Source organism: Haemaphysalis longicornis, unplaced genomic scaffold (genome assembly GCF_048455015.1).
Source record: "Haemaphysalis longicornis isolate Haplotype H1 unplaced genomic scaffold, Haemaphysalis longicornis Haplotype H1 scaffold_1, whole genome shotgun sequence".
In the NCBI taxonomy this organism is placed as follows: Eukaryota; Metazoa; Arthropoda; class Arachnida; order Ixodida; family Ixodidae; genus Haemaphysalis; species Haemaphysalis longicornis.
The window spans coordinates 351,909,681-351,925,366 of NW_027526203.1; the positions used below are offsets into that span (position 1 = coordinate 351,909,681).

Below are 15,686 nucleotides of genomic sequence, written 5' to 3' on the forward strand. Positions count from 1 at the left end.
AGAAACAAAGCATTGTGTTAGATTTTGTATATCCTGAAATAATTTTATTCTTTTTTAATATTTTTATATTTACGCTTTTTTCTATCTTTTTCTGTAGTTTTTTTACGAAGTTCTTAGTTTCAGATTTTTTCATGGTTCTATCGTCAGTGTTGAAGTGAAACTTGGTATTGTATGTAAAAGAACATATAATTAGCTGCATTTTGGTATATGCTAAGGCAGGCTGGTGCCTTTGCTTTATGTAAAAAAAAAATTTGTACCGAGACCTCTCTTTTTCATCACTTTTTCCGGCGGTCCCGAAAGAGTTAAAGACGAAGTATTTGCACGGGGGTCCTCTTAGTCACTTCATTGTGTTACTTTGTCGTGGTTATTCAGACTATTCCATCTGCCAATACTCCTGATGACCAAGCCACCAAAACGTTGAATATTGCAGGAGTACGTTCTCTCAGTCTTGTGCAGGACTGTCCGTTTTGTGCTTTTTGTATAGTGGGGAACTAGTAGATGGTCAGCATTAATGAAATTGACTTTAGCCAACTTATTTTAGTTTGCAAGCTGTCTCTGTGCAGGTCCATGAAGAAGTCGTATGATGATCCAGTGGAGTAGTTGGGCTTTGCACTGAAAGAAACTAAAATCACCTTGGTGATCTCCCACACAGTTTTTTTTTCTAGGTTTCTCTTTAGTTCAACTTGTATTTTATCTTCAGCGTCCCTTCGATATCCATTGTGTTCCCCTGAGGGCATAGGCTATATATTTGAACTACCGTTAATTTAGTTTACCGAGTTCACTGAATTGCAAGCCATCCTGCCGGGGTGTAATTACTGCAATGCAAGAATACAAGCATGCGAAGGCTGTTTAGTTCTCTGGTATTCGGTTGCCAGCTGGGATTTTGACTCGGGATGGTTGAGTGCAGCTAGTGCCTATGTATAGGATATTTTGGGGCGATTCAAGGAACTTAACCTAGAGCTCTCCACTGCAGTCTTTCTCCTACTCCAGTACTTTCCTTGCTGCACTTGTTATTCTCAGATTCTAATTTGAAAGGCACGGCCATGAAGAGAAAATACATTGCTGAGCTATTAATTGGTCTAACCTTGAATAAGTTACGTCTCATATTGTTCTGTGGAATGGTTAGAAATGGAAATTGGGACTGTGAGAAGAGCGTTCAAAGATACGAGGCAGGGGAATTGACAGAGTAGTGAGTGTGTAAATTGCAGATTGTGCTACACCCTCCAAGTAAAGAATGCGGCTAGTGTGTAGCAGCGACTGCTGCTGACGTGTCGGATGAAATCCCGGTGTGGTTTTTGCAGGGAACCCAGTGAAGCTGAGCCTCGAGGCCGAGGAGGTGGCTGGCTTTTATGGCCGCATGCTTGACCACGACTACACGGCCAAGGAAGCCTTCAACAAGAACTTCTTCCAAGATTGGCGCAAGTGCATGACAGCTAAGGAGAAAGAGCTCATCACGGACCTCAAGAAGTGCAACTTCAAGGAGATCGATGCCTACTACAAGCTCAAATCCGAGGAGCGCAAGGCCATGACCAAGGAAGAGAAGCAGGTATGTGCCTCCATCTTTACCTCGTTTGTATATATAATTTTTTTACATTTTAGCTATGTTGGCAAGGGGGTATACAATCCCCCTCCCCCTTCATTAGGATGCTCAAGTTTTTGTGTGCATGCGGGCGCGAGGTTTAATGGCTGGCCTCTATTACAGGAAACTGTACACTGCCCAGGCAGTAAACATAGCCGTATCCAACATCAACAAGGAGGCATCTAATATGTGGGGTCTCTACTGCATGGAGCAATGGCATTTGTCCGTTTTATTTTATTATGTTCACATTGGTGTAAATTTTAATGGCCTTAGACCCTGCTTCAGTCAAGCGAGATGTTTTTCTTTTATTGAAGACAAGCCATACAGTTTTGCTTCAAATCTGCACCAATCTTGCGCCGAGGCTTCGTTTCGCCGGACTTCCTTAATGTGGCGTGCTCTTTACGCCACGAGCGTTGGAGAGGAGGGTATCTTGGAGTGTTTTCTGCTCGCGAAAACGCGCCGCTCATGCGCTGACGTTGCCGCGGAACACTCGCACACTGCGCTCGGCGCAGCCAGCGGCGGCGGCTTCGGCCGCGAAGTGGTGTGGGGATCTCGAGCGACTGCGTATAACAGCTCTCTAAAATGCTGCTCAAGCCACACACGAAGTTGCTTGTGCGGTAAATGAGCTTATAATGGGGGCGAAAACGGTACTATAAACCATCATCCGCGCCACTAGTGAAAGCGCCCATGCAATATCTGCCGGGGTAGTAAGCCAAACCATCTCTTTATTACTTCGTTACATTGAAATTTCGCCAAACGGGCTTCATTACACATAGGGTGAATATACACGGTGTGCATACACTTGAAGTTACAAAGAATACGTTGTTCGTTACGTCGCGGTTTGACTGTAAATGCTATGTTTTGTGTGTTTGGTGGTAGCTAGCTATGTCTGACACAACAGCAAGTCGTTCATTGGCGTTAGCAAAGTACTGCACCCATCAACAGTAGTGTAGTGCAGTTTTAACTAAGCATTTTGCTGTATCTGTTGTTTACTCTACACATTGCACAATCTTTTGAGCAGCTTTTTCGTGAATAAATGTTATGTTTTTCTGTGTGTGCTTGGTGGTAGCTAGCTATGCCTGTTATTTCCAAATACAGCAAGCAAGACTTCCGGGCCCTAGCTTTGAGGCCAGCTTTTGAGTGTGCTTGCATGGGCCTTTTGTGCTTACTTGCTTTTAGTTCTTCTTTGGCAGTGCCTCTTACATCAATGCGTATTTTTTGCTTTCAGGCAATCAAACTCCAGAATGAGAAATTGGTAGAGGAGTATGGTTTTTGCATCATTGACGGTCACAAGCAGAAGATTGGCAACTTCAAAATTGAGCCACCTGGCTTGTTTCGTGGCCGCGGAGAGCACCCAAAGATGGGCATGCTGAAACGTCGGGTCATGCCTGAGGATGTGATAATCAATATTGGAAAGTAAGTTGGTATTCATGTATTGCTATACAAAAGCAAACTTTAGCATTGCATTTCATTTTGGCCAGTGTGCATCCTCATAGACGACTGAAAATGGTTGTAATCTTTCAGCTGATGTGAAAGCCGTATGGTGTATAAACTGGGGGGCATCCTCCAAGAGCCACAAATTCTAAACTATTTACACGTCCTCCTTTGGGAACTTTATAAAATTAAAATGTTGAAAACCTTATGCCCCTTCACTGCAGTCTAGCCCGCTTGTAGCAGGCCTGTTAGGTAAGTGGAATCTTGGCAGAGGAGTTTATGAAATAACGTTCACCTGTAAGTATATTTTGGGGCAATTAACTCTTTAGTTACCACGCCTATTCAGATCGGTCACTGGTGATCGTTGGTTTATATTGCCTCTTTTACGTTGTAGTCTTTTCTTGCACACCCGATGTGGCCATTGGTTAGTCTATGCACTGCACTTTTAGAATCAGTTTAAATTTTCCTGCTCCAGCGACATCGAGATTTTTGGTGGCGTTTTTTGTGAGCTGAGGTGTGTGTGTTTTTGAAAAAGGGACAAAAAAACATGCCGCTCGTGGTTAGGCTGTATTACCATAATTTTTTTTTTATCAAAATGCTCCTAGCAAGTCAATTACCACATATCAGCTTTGTAATGCAACAGCGTTAAGAGGTGATAATTACTTGAAAATGACACCAGCTATTCACTTGTGATCTGTGGTTCAGAGAAAGGGTAGCTTTATTCTGTCAAAGCTTATTTCTGACGGTTCCCCACATGCCTAACAAGTGTACCTGTCATTTTCAGCCAGTTTCCAGCAGTTTCGGTTTCATTTTTGTGTTGCGAAATTCATATTTAGCGCTACTATGCAGTAACCCAGCTACAAGCTGATTTGCCATGGCACCTCCGTCGCCTGCTACTGTTCTTTGAAACGAGCACGGCGCACATACAGTGGAATCTCGGTCATACGAATCTCAAGGGGCGGCAAAAATATTCGTATCACACGAAAATTCGTATCATCAGAAAACGAGAAAAAATGGAAATGTGCTGCGCATGCGACAGGCGGCGGCAATATGGCGTCGGCTCTTGCCGCGAAGAGGTGCAGGTAGCTTCAGCAACCGCGTCTAATCTTTTGTTAAAACGGAGCTCAAGGTGTAAATTAAATTGCTCATGCGGGAAAGGAGCTGGCAGTATGGGAGAAGCACTATAAAATGTCATCTACGCCAAATATCCACCGCGGAGGTGGCCCAGCCAGCTGCTGCTAGCGCTCCGAAATTGCCGCAATCACAATGAGGCGCGCGTCTCCCCATTGGCGCAAGTCGTGAGGCTCCTCCCAATGCCGTTAGCGGTAACCGAGGCAGAGGCTGGCGCCTGGGTGCCGGGCTGAATCGTCAGCGCGTGCGTCAAAAAACGCGCGCTCATCGCCGACGCGACGCGCGCACACGAACAACCGCATGCGATTCGGGCGCGTCGGCGTTTGCGCGCGCGTTCGTTTGACGCCCGCGTCGACGATTTCGCCCCCACGTCAGATTCTACCTCGCTCGTAAAATGACACGCGACGCGCGCGGCAGTGGGAGGAGCCTGCCGACCTGCGCCAACGGGGAGGCACACTCTTCATGGCGGCAGTTTGAAAGCGCTCCGGACAGCCCGCTGGCTCCGCCGGAGATGTTTAGGCTTACCACGGTGGCGGATATTTGATAGGCGCTTTCCCTAGCCGCGCGGACGATGCTTTACAGTGTCGTTTTCGGACACGTTATCAGCTCCCTTACTTCATAAGCAACTTCTTTTGTTCCGTAAAGAGCGGTCAGAAGCGGTCGGTCGAGCTACCCGCCCTACTTCGCGGCCGTTGACGCCACCATATTGCCGCGGCTTACCGCGCCGCGCGCCGCATGCGGGTGGTATTCGCGGTGGCGTCAGCGCGCCTGTGGCGTGCGCGGCGCGTTTTCGTGAGCAGAAAACGCTCCATGTGGTTCACGCTTAATGATTTTGTGTCTCCGTGCGACCAAGGCCACACGGCCGCACAAACACTCCCGCCTCCCGTCCACGCCGCAGTCATCTGCTCGCGGCTCGCGTGTTAGTATCATCCGCACCGGGTGATAAATGCGAACGGATCATCCGAATTTTTTTACATTGCGTACAATGCATTTTGGTCGGGGAATTTTGAAAATTCGTATCACAACGAAATTCGTATCAACCGAATTCGTATCACCGAGATTCCACTGTACTCCCACTATACGCCTCGAGCGCTGCCTGTAGGGGCGCCACTGAAATCCCCCTAGCGGCCCGTTTCGAAAGCAGTCGCGGGAGTTGCTGGCCCGCTCACTAATGTCGCCGTTGCTTTTGAGGCACGTTCGCGACTGATATTTTCCGTTTGTATGCGTTGGAAATACATATTTATGTGGAGCAGTCACTCTGTTCGCAAACGTGGTGCATTTACGAGAGTGTAAATGCTTCTGACGCGACCTTACTGTGGTACATTCGGTCCGCATAAACGCCAGGTGTGTGTCACAAGCTGGCGTCACAAAACTAGCATATATGCATGGATCTGATTGTAATTACACTGCCTGAAATTTACTAACAGTAACTCCGTAAGCAGCGTTCGTTCAGATGCAAATTCTACGGCTTTACACTGCGATGTAAATCGGTTTCGTGTGGTTTCATAATCTAGTGGAGCACGCATACCTGACAGCCCGCCAGTTCGCTTTATATCTCGGATATTGATCACTACCCTGAACAAGCCAATGTGGCATATATATCACGGTCATTCCACTCAATAAGTAATATTGATAATGCAAAATTACATGTGGGAGACAGCGGCTGGGTCGTCTTGTCGCGAGGTGAGCTTCCCCAAACAGTCATCGGTTACATAATCCTCCGCTTATATCCGCGGCTGTGACTAAACGCTTTTTCGAAACATCATCATACGAAACAGGGAGCCTGCCGAATTTAGCACAAAAGTGGAATCAGGGGACCCCACTCACTCCAACGACACCTTTTATCGCTTCTGAACTTCCTAACTGTACTTCAAAAAATGTGTCCTCCGAGTGATCCGCTGTTCGTTAAAGTAGAAAAAATAAAGGTGAACGCGCAGCTTGTGTGTGATTTTCTAAAACGGTCTTTCCTTGATTTCACTCCGCATTTGTACACAACGATAGTTAAGCGCCCCTCCTCCTCCTCCCCCTGTCTTGGAAAACATCAGTACATTCCACATCTAGTTGGTCTAATGAGTGCAACCTTATAAACTAAGACGAACGTTTCTAGAATTTGCGAAGCTGCACTTTTTTTTTTTTTCTCTCTCTCTCTCTCTCTCTCTCTCTTCTTCATGCACGAGTTATTACATTGCTTCCGGACTTGGCAGACCATTTATTTTTCCGTGGTTTCATTAACTCCCCTTGGTCCGTTCTATCAGGCGGAAGTGGGCACATATTTAGCGACCCATAGACTTGGAATATACTTAACATGTTCGCGTGGCCTCTATTTTTATAAAACGCACAAGTTATTGCCAGGTATATTAGGTAATCACCCCCCCCCCCCCCCCCCCCTTCCCCCCGAATGATATTTTTTGACGACGTATACATTAAAAACAAGGCCGAATTCGTTGTCCGCGCTGCAAAACGAAACCTACCTCTCACTGTGTCAATATCAGGTCTAAACGAGGCATCAACAGAATTCACTTGCGCCCGAGATATTCGGAGGTGACACTGGTGATATGCCGCTGCCGTCGGCGACGCCCGTAAGAGCGGCGAAGCGAGCAGTACCGCGTCCCCGGTTAGCTCTTGTCGGCGTTCGAGCACTCTAACAACTCTAATCAGGATGCAGCTGTTCTTTAAAGTGCCCTAAACGTACTATTTGCGTACAGACATCAGAATAACATGATGTTTAGGGCGCGGAAAGGCAAAAAGAAGTGAAAGAGAACCAAAACACTGCATGGGCCGCTATCAGCTGCGCTGCGGACATCCCGTAAGCGCCGCGGAGAAGCGGCGGCAGGCGGCGCAGCGATCGCGAAGCTCGAGGCGTATACCCGCGCCTTACTTCTGTGATAACAGCTTCAGCTGAAAGTCGAAAGATAACAAAGTTGTCGGATATCAGTTCAGCCGAGGAGAACGCTTCCAATCGGCCTTGAACACCGCCAGATGTTCAGCCGCCAGTTTCGTTTCCATATGAGGGTATCTACGGAGAAAAAGTGTTTTTTTAGACCCCTCAAAATCGGTCAATTTCCCGTGGTAACGAAAGAGTGAAGTGGTAGACGTTTAGGTTACAGCTCAAGCTCCTGCAATTACGCCGTTGATAAAAAGTATTTTTAGGGCGTCGAACCCAAGGATGATCATGGCTCTCTGGCCTGTTTGTGACTTTACTGGCTTCACTGGTGGCCATGTGCCTGTGTAAACGAGTGCAGTCCCTAAAAGGTAGGGTTGTTACGTGCAGGGAGGCCAAGGTGCCCGAACCGCCGCCGGGACACAAGTGGAAGGAAGTGCGGCATGACAACACGGTGTCCTGGCTGTCATCGTGGACGGAGAACATCTTGGGGCAGACCAAGTACATCATGCTCAACCCCAGCTCCAAGCTGAAGGGAGAGAAGGACATGCAAAAGTATGAGATGGCTCGCAAGCTCAAGTCATGCGTTGACAAGATTCGGCACAACTACATGAACGACTGGAAATCCAAGGAAATGCGTATCCGTCAGCGCTCTGTAGCCCTGTACTTCATTGACAAGGTAAGGTTTCTTCCTCATTTTGAACAATGAAGGCTCTCACTTATGTGTGATGGCATAGTCACTGGGAAGTGCCTGTTCCCAAGGGTCAGCTTTTGTTGACATCTGGCTTTCATAGTCTAAATGGTGGCGGTGCAGAGTGACAAGATTGAGAGCGGTGGGTCATGAGTGAGCATTCAACGAAGTTGGCTAGTTGCAACATTTCGATAACACCTTTTTACTATATGCTTATTGAGCTGGAATGTAGGAAGCAGAGGCTCTTTCCTTTGGGTTGTTCCTTGTCCATGTAATTACAGTAGTTTAGACTGTCAATTGTCACAAAGCCGGTTGCAAGTTTCAAACGCAGCCCAAGCTCTTTTGCCTTCCCCTCATTACTGACGTGTAGTGAACTTGAGGCTTTACATTGCGATCGTAATCTAAACTTAGCGGGCTGGCCAACCTATATTGGTTTGTGAGGGTATATACTCTTTACAGTGACCACAACCTTAACTTTAATTCATCGTGAGAACATTAATTGAAAAAAACAGGCTCTCAGAACATTCACATCATACAACAGAAGCGTGCTCTGAATTTTTTTTCTGTTTTCGTGTTTCGTAGAACTTTCCGTTCCAGGGAATCAGGATGGCATGCACAAGCTGTGCCAAAGGTGTTGCTTCTATCCCTTTTCTTCTTTTTTTTTTTTTTTTTTTTTTTTTTTTTTTTTTTTTTAATGGCCAACAACTGGGCATGTCGGTTGGCTTAGGTTTTGTGTGTTGTATATAACTCTATTTCTCATTTTTGCAACATGCCAAGGCACAGTGCAAGCAGCTATTTCTGGGTTTCTTTCTTGTAGCTCGCTTTGAGGGCTGGAAACGAGAAAGAAGAGGGTGAGACAGCAGATACTGTGGGCTGCTGCTCTCTCCGAGTGGAGCACATCACCCTGCACGAAGAAAAGGACGGCAAGGAGTTTGTTGTGGAGTTTGACTTTCTTGGAAAGGACTCTATTCGATATGTGAATGCCGTTCCAGTTGAGAAGCGAGTTTTCAAGAATCTGAAGCTGTTTATGGAGAACAAAAAGCCTCAAGACGACCTCTTTGATCGGCTCAACGTAAGTGATTTTATTATGTATGGAGCGGAAGTTTTAACTAAATTCTGCTAGGATTTAATGCCACAGCTTTACGGGCGTCTAAACTGGCAGTTTGCAAGGCTGTATTTGCTTGATTGACTACAATTAGGATGCAAGGTGAAAGTTTCGTTGTGCCCACTGAATGGGGAAATAAAGCCTGAACTGAACCAGAGGCTGATGGGTGGAAACAGACTACCAGTGGCTCTTCACCACTTCTTAACCATTCGAGCACAAGTTGCTTTCAATCATCGCTGATTGTCAAACTCTGTCGCTTACTGTTGTCACGGTGCCATTTTCCATGGCTACTGGGCTCATTTGAACACTTCTTACAAGGCTCAAGTAACCAAATCATGCAGAAAGCAGAAGCTGTACTTTGCAACAGACATCCATTTGGATCATGGAATTGATTTATCCGTGTTACAAATGGTGACCCCACTTCCAATAATAAAAATGTACAAGAGCTTGCTCTGCTGGGGAGTGGGGCTGCCTTGCTTCGTAGTGTGATAAGCTGTAGAACAAGAGGGTCAGCATTGGGTAACGAAGATGACAAGTTTTGATAAGTTGTTGGTTATGTACACACGCACTTAAATGGCTAGGAAACCACACCCATAGGAAAACAGACGATGCGTGTAGGCTACCAGCTGTTAGTCTAAGAATGTATAAATAGTTATGCGTGAAGACATTAGAAGATAGTGTTCATTTTAGAGGGTATGTGAGCTTGCTTCTCGTGCTTTTCTTGCTGCTTGTACTGCCGATCATAGCGTGCACCGGTGTATGCGCCTGCTCACATTGGCTGTTGCGTGCGTTCCTCACAGACAAGCATCTTGAACAAGCATCTGAACGAGCTTATGGATGGCCTGACTGCCAAGGTCTTCCGTACTTACAATGCCTCCAAGACCCTTCAGGAGCAGCTGGAGCTACTAACGGAAGGTATGCTGGCTAGCCCAAAAAATGTGCTGTACAATAACAGGGAGATGTCGAGGTATTTACCAAGTATACACCTGTGCGAATGCAGCGAGTGGGTAGTGAAAAACCACGTGCACACAGCATTTGCCTGACCTCCAGGTGCCACTTGGTCACTTCCGCTGTTGTGTGCGTATAAAAAGCAAATCCACCCTAGATTTGTCAGTGTTGTTCCAGTGTGCTCTGACGGTTCGTTCAGTACGTTGCTTTCAAATGGTGCTAATGCACAGGGTTGTATGGTGGCCTACTTTTGAGACTGCTGGTGGTGGCCCAGCTCACGGCATATTGCCAGCGCTCAGTGCTCCGGAGTGCTGTGATATTGGGGGATTCATTGCCAGTTGAAAGTGAGGCAGGTGTGCCCACAATTTGTAGGGTGTTTGCCTGGCGGGGCCGTGTCGGTTGTGGGCACTGTGCTCCTTCCCGCACTATGCTTCATTGCAGGTCCTTTCCCTTGAGGAAAAATTTGGCTGTGTGCATGGATTTTGGTTCACATTACTTGGCAGTGCCCTGCTTGCTTGCCCTTTGCCCTGGAGAATAGTTCTCTTTTGAGAGATCGGGAGTTATGGTATCTCCTTGTGTCACTGTTTTTACAGCCGACATGTCACTTCCCGAGAAGATGTTGGCTTACAACCGAGCAAACAGGGCTGTAGCCATTCTTTGCAACCATCAGCGGGCTGTTCCCAAGACTTTCAACAAGCAGATGGAGAACCTCCAGAAGAAGGTAAATGCGCTTACCACGAGATAATTCATGTATGAATGGTTAAGGCCAGGGCCAAACAGTACAGCTTAATTTTGAGGCCCGAGTGCCAAGCCCAAATACACAGGTTCAATACCAGCCGCATTGACCATTTTTCTGATGGAGGTGTCAATTGAAAACAGCCCTCCACTACATTGTCTCATAGGCCAGGTGTAACTGCAGCGGGTAAGACTCCTGAATTAGAATTTTTTTAGCTCTGCGCACATGACCACCCATGATAAGGAGTCTCTCTCTCTCTCTCTCTCTCTCTCTCTCTCTCTCTCTCTCTCTCTCTCTCTCTCTCTCTCTCTCTCTCTGTTCCTGCTGTTTTGTCTTTTCTTATATTTTCCGAAGGCCTATTAACAATTCTGCCTCGGACTCCTACGTGTCATGGCTTATTTTTTGCCACTCATGTTAAAACGTTGGCATTTGGTTCCTAATGTAGATCTGGTTAGTTTTCCTCTCACTTTTATGTTTAGCCATGACGCATGAACAAAAAGCATGTTCTAGAGGGATGCTACATATCTTACTACTTGTTCGTGCAGTTGCATTAAAGGAGTACTGACACGAAAATTTTATGTTCCACTTTTATTGCTTTTATCGATGCTTAATGGCCTGGCAAACCCAAAACAGCACTTTGAATACTTCAGCGAGCGATAATTAACCCTTTGAGGGTCGAATTTTTTTTGAAAAAAACTTTCCCTGGTGGTCAAATTAGTTTATTGCGGATTTGGAATGTACAAAATGTCTGAAGTCAGGATTAAATGGTAAAAAATTATCAGGAACAGTATTTTGGGGTCAGCATCACTTAGAACTGAAAAATGTTCAATAGAGTGTGGTATTCTTTGAAACACGGGTCTATGCACAGTGCCTTATCGCAGTCTGCACGCATAAAGCACATGCAGGGTTCGCACAGGTCCTTGAAAACCTTGAAAACCCTTGAATTTAGAAGTGTCAATTTCAAGGCCTGGAAAGTCCTGGAATTTTTAAATGGTCCTTGAATACCCTTGATTTTTCCGGAGAGAATCAATGGCCCTGCCAAGAATTTAAAGTGTTTGTCCTACATTTTAGGTGTTAACAAATGTAAAGAAACATTGTAACAATCAAGGTTCAGTGTATTGCGTGAAATTACAAGTTTGGTGGATTTTCATTATTACGAGGCAACATTGGGAGGAGGCACTTGTCAATCCAATCCATATCATGAGACAATCCAATGAAAGCCAGCTTCTGTTCTCTATCTTGCATCTTCCATCTAGTCTGTGCCTCATACGCTCCATCTACGTTTGCTTTTACGTGCAAATGATGGACGTGCACATGGTTCGTCCTGCCTTGAAGCAACACTTGCTCCAGCTGATGCTCTTGCTGACAAAACAGGAGATGCAGGCAACATGAACTAAGTTTTGAAATCAAGCAGCCTCAGAAAAACACAAAGAAAAACGAAAAACCTGTAAATACCAACCATGAAATAAAATTAAAGCTGGGGGAGCATTTACGAACCCGTTAGCACATATCTAAATGTGCACTAATGTGCTTAGGTATTGTGCATAAAAAACTTTTGCATTGTGTTGGAAAGGTTATAAATAATCCCAGATAAAACATTAGATGGGAACCTTGAAAATGTGTTTTCTGGTCCTTGAAAGTCCTTGAAAACCCTTGAATTTTTGCTTTTGAAGCCTGTACGAACCCTGACATGTCCGAAAATGAGCTGTCTTCTTCCGAAGAAAGACTGTCTTCCGATTCAGACTCGGTGAAAGGAGCAAACTCAGAGTCAGAAGAGTCATCGCGGTCGGTGTCGTCAGAGCGGGCAGTTCGTTGGGCCATATCGCCGCTTTGCCGTGCATCTGAAGAACTCATGCGCGCCGGTGATAATCAAGCTAATAGCAGCGCCAATATATAGATAGAAATCAACTTCAGCTGCCCCCGCAACGGAGTCTCCGATTAGGTTACTTCAGTTCCAAGCAAGGAGGGCAAGAATACCTAGTGAGCGTGGGTAATAAACAAGATAAGAGCAGCGCCAACATAGATCGAAATCAACTTCCGCCGCCCCTGATAGTGAGCGCCGATCCAAGTTTCGTGCGCCTCCGATGCGATCACGTGGCGAAACTAAAACCACGAAACGCGTTGACACGTACAGACGCCGTAATGCGCTGAAGCCAGAGAGTTCTGTTTTTCACCGCAAGAAGGTAGCACAATCAAATTTAAAACACTTCTTGTAAGTCCCAGGAGGTGGCAGCACCTCCCAGGGAGCATGCATCGTTAATATGGCGCGAAATTTCATACGGATGCTCGAAATCGTACCCGTGCGGCAAAGACCTTGCGGGACGGAAAACCGCCGCAGTACACGTACGGCAAAAACCCTCAAAGGGTTAATTACATTGAACGGCCTGAAAATCGTTTGTTTCAAATTCCCGTGCATTCATCCCGAAAGGCGCTTATGACAGAATCCCGGCATGACCTCACCGCTTTGTGCGGACGTCAAAACAGTGCAGAGGCCGGTGGGGCGTTGTTTCGACCACGCCGCCGCCGAAGCTGAACACGTTCCCCGCTCGCGGGGCCGCACGCGTGAAGTTACATCATGAGTTTTTGATGAGCGCTGTCGCGTCACTTCTTTTAGCTTTCACGGCATGATGTCACGCTGATGTCCATTTGCTGAGTGCCACTCCGCACGCTGTTTCGTTTGCGCGATAAATGAGGTCCAATTGAAGTATGTTCTTCGTGTCACAGGCCGCTCATATTTCACCCAGGGTATTCTGTTGAGTAAAGGAAGCGAACTGTGCAATAATATTAACGCCGAAAATTGGTGTCAGTACTTCTTTAAGAGGGGAGGTGGGTCTTTGGACAATTTTTTTTTATTTCTAGTGCCAGATTGATGAAAATTGGCAGTCTTGACCAGTTTTTTATGCTGATTTCAAATATGTAATTGGTTTTAACATAGGAGAATTTGTTGAAGAGATACAGTGATTTGAAATGAATTTATTGAGGCATTTCTTACGGGGGTTTAGAGCTATTTCGCTTTATCAAGCTCAAAGATGAATTATATGGACATAATGCCAAAGGTCCACTCTGCCAGGCTATGCTATTTTTATTCATTTCAAAAGCTTTTGCAAAGTATGAAAAAAGTGAACATTTTATACTAACAATTTCTATAAAATTATTTCATCATTACTCAATTTTGCTTATAGGTGAACAGTGTCAGAGTGATAAAAATAGCATAGCCTGCTAGATAAATTCAATACGAATACAATGATACCAGTCTTGTCATCCTAGCTCAAGAGCAACATAACAAAACCCCCCGTAAGGTAGAGCACGGTCTCGCAAAAAAAGAAACTGAGAAAAATGCATTTGAAGTTTCCGATCATAGTAACTTTTGTTACAGCACAGCTACAATAACAAAAATGGCATCACTGTGTAGCTCAGTTCTTCATGAAGAAAAGCACACTATGTGCCTGTACCACAAAAATAAGCGTAAAACATTCAGCGTAAAGCCAAGCATAATCTCTGAAAACGGTTGAGAAAAAGTAGATTTTCTACAAATAAGCTTCAGAAACCAGTGCCTCTGAAAACTACATACGAGCCCACACATTGCATACTGCAGTCTCTTCTGCTACTTGTAATGCTAAAGCAGAGCAGCCAATGAAAAAGTGACATTATTCCGTTATGCTTTTCAAAACTAAAGCAAAGACGTAGGTGAATTGCAATTTTCTAATCAACGCTAGGGCTGTACAAATAGCATCACCTGCTAGAGCAATTCAATACGAATGCAATGATACCAGTCTTATCATCATAGCTCAACTGCAAGATAAAAAAAGACCCCGTAAGGGGGAGAGGGATCTCTCAAAACAAAAAAATGCATGGCTGTAGCTGGATATTGCAATTTTGTGATCAACACTAGGGTTGTACAAATAGCATCACCTGCTAGAGCAATTCAATACGAATGCAATGATACCAGTCTTATCATCATAGCTCAACTGCAAGATAAAAAAAGACCCCGTAAGGGGGAGAGGGATCTCTCAAAACAAAAAAAATGCATGGCTGTAGCTGGATATTGCAATTTTGTGATCAACACTAGGGTTGTACAAATAGCATCACCTGCTAGAGCAATTCAATACGAATGCAATGATACCAGTCTTATCATCATAGCTCAACTGCAAGATAAAAAAAGACCCCGTAAGGGGGAGAGGGATCTCTCAAAACAAAAAAAATGCATGGCTGTAGCTGGATATTGCAATTTTGTGATCAACACTAGGGTTGTACAAATAGCATCACCTGCTAGAGCAATTTAATACGAATGCAATTATACCAGTCTTATCATCATAGCTCAACTGCAAGATAAAAAAAACACCCCGTAAGGGGGAGAGGGATCTCTCAAAACTAAAAACTGCATGGCCGTAGCTGGATATTGCAATTTTGTGATCAACACTAGGGTTGTACAGATAGCATCACCTGCTAGAGCAATTCAATACGAATGCAATGATTATCACGAATTTATCACGTCCAAGTCCACGGTGACAAATTCTGTGCCACTTTCCGAGCTTTCGCTCGCTGGTTCTCTGTCCAAAAGTTTGAACTTGCGCTTTGTCGCCGACTGCGACGCCAAATGCTTCTTCACATCCGCCGCATGTTTAGCACGCTCGGCAGATTCACCAGTGGTGTAATACACGTTGTCGATGCGGTTCTGGTTGGCACTTGAGGAGCCGGATGACGGTTCGCTGACGCCTGAAGCACTGCAACTTGCCACAGCCTGAGATAATGAAAAATCTTCTGTCTCAGACGCAACATGCGAGGTCGGCCCCGCGTTAGACGCGCGTTTCCGCCACTTCCCGTACGCTTGACGCGTAGTTTTTTTTTTATGCGAACATCTCCCGGCATTGTAGCACGAAAAAGAACACGTTGCACCAAATTGCAGCAGCAGAGATAAAAAGACATGATGAGATAAACTACCGTGGAGGCGAACGCGAGGAAAAAAAAACAAACACAAACGCAAAAAGCGCCGGGTTCACCGCGCCGCCCAATCAGAGACGCGACGCACGCGCGCGGTCTGGCCAATCAGGGGCTCGTAAGTGACCTTTCGAAAAACGGCGAGAGCGAGGGCCCTCGCCGTGCTACGCCATTTTGAGATATCGCAAAATACGCACAAAGAAACGATCTTCAAAACGCGTCCCAGATGGCTGCCGCCTGTCG

At 45.6% G+C, this 15,686-nt stretch overlaps 1 protein-coding gene across 1 annotated transcript in view; it reads left to right on the forward strand.

The window, feature by feature from the left end:
- LOC144154865 (DNA topoisomerase I, mitochondrial-like) overlaps positions 1 to 15,686 on the forward strand; it is a 58,148-nt gene that overhangs the window by 26,558 nt on the left and 15,904 nt on the right. Inside the window, exons 10-15 of the mRNA XM_077685943.1 lie at positions 1,302 to 1,546; positions 2,808 to 2,995; positions 7,416 to 7,704; positions 8,534 to 8,788; positions 9,622 to 9,736; positions 10,363 to 10,490. Of these exons, the coding sequence (XP_077542069.1) occupies positions 1,302 to 1,546; positions 2,808 to 2,995; positions 7,416 to 7,704; positions 8,534 to 8,788; positions 9,622 to 9,736; positions 10,363 to 10,490 (1,220 nt within the window). The remainder of the gene's footprint in view (positions 1 to 1,301; positions 1,547 to 2,807; positions 2,996 to 7,415; positions 7,705 to 8,533; positions 8,789 to 9,621; positions 9,737 to 10,362; positions 10,491 to 15,686) is intronic.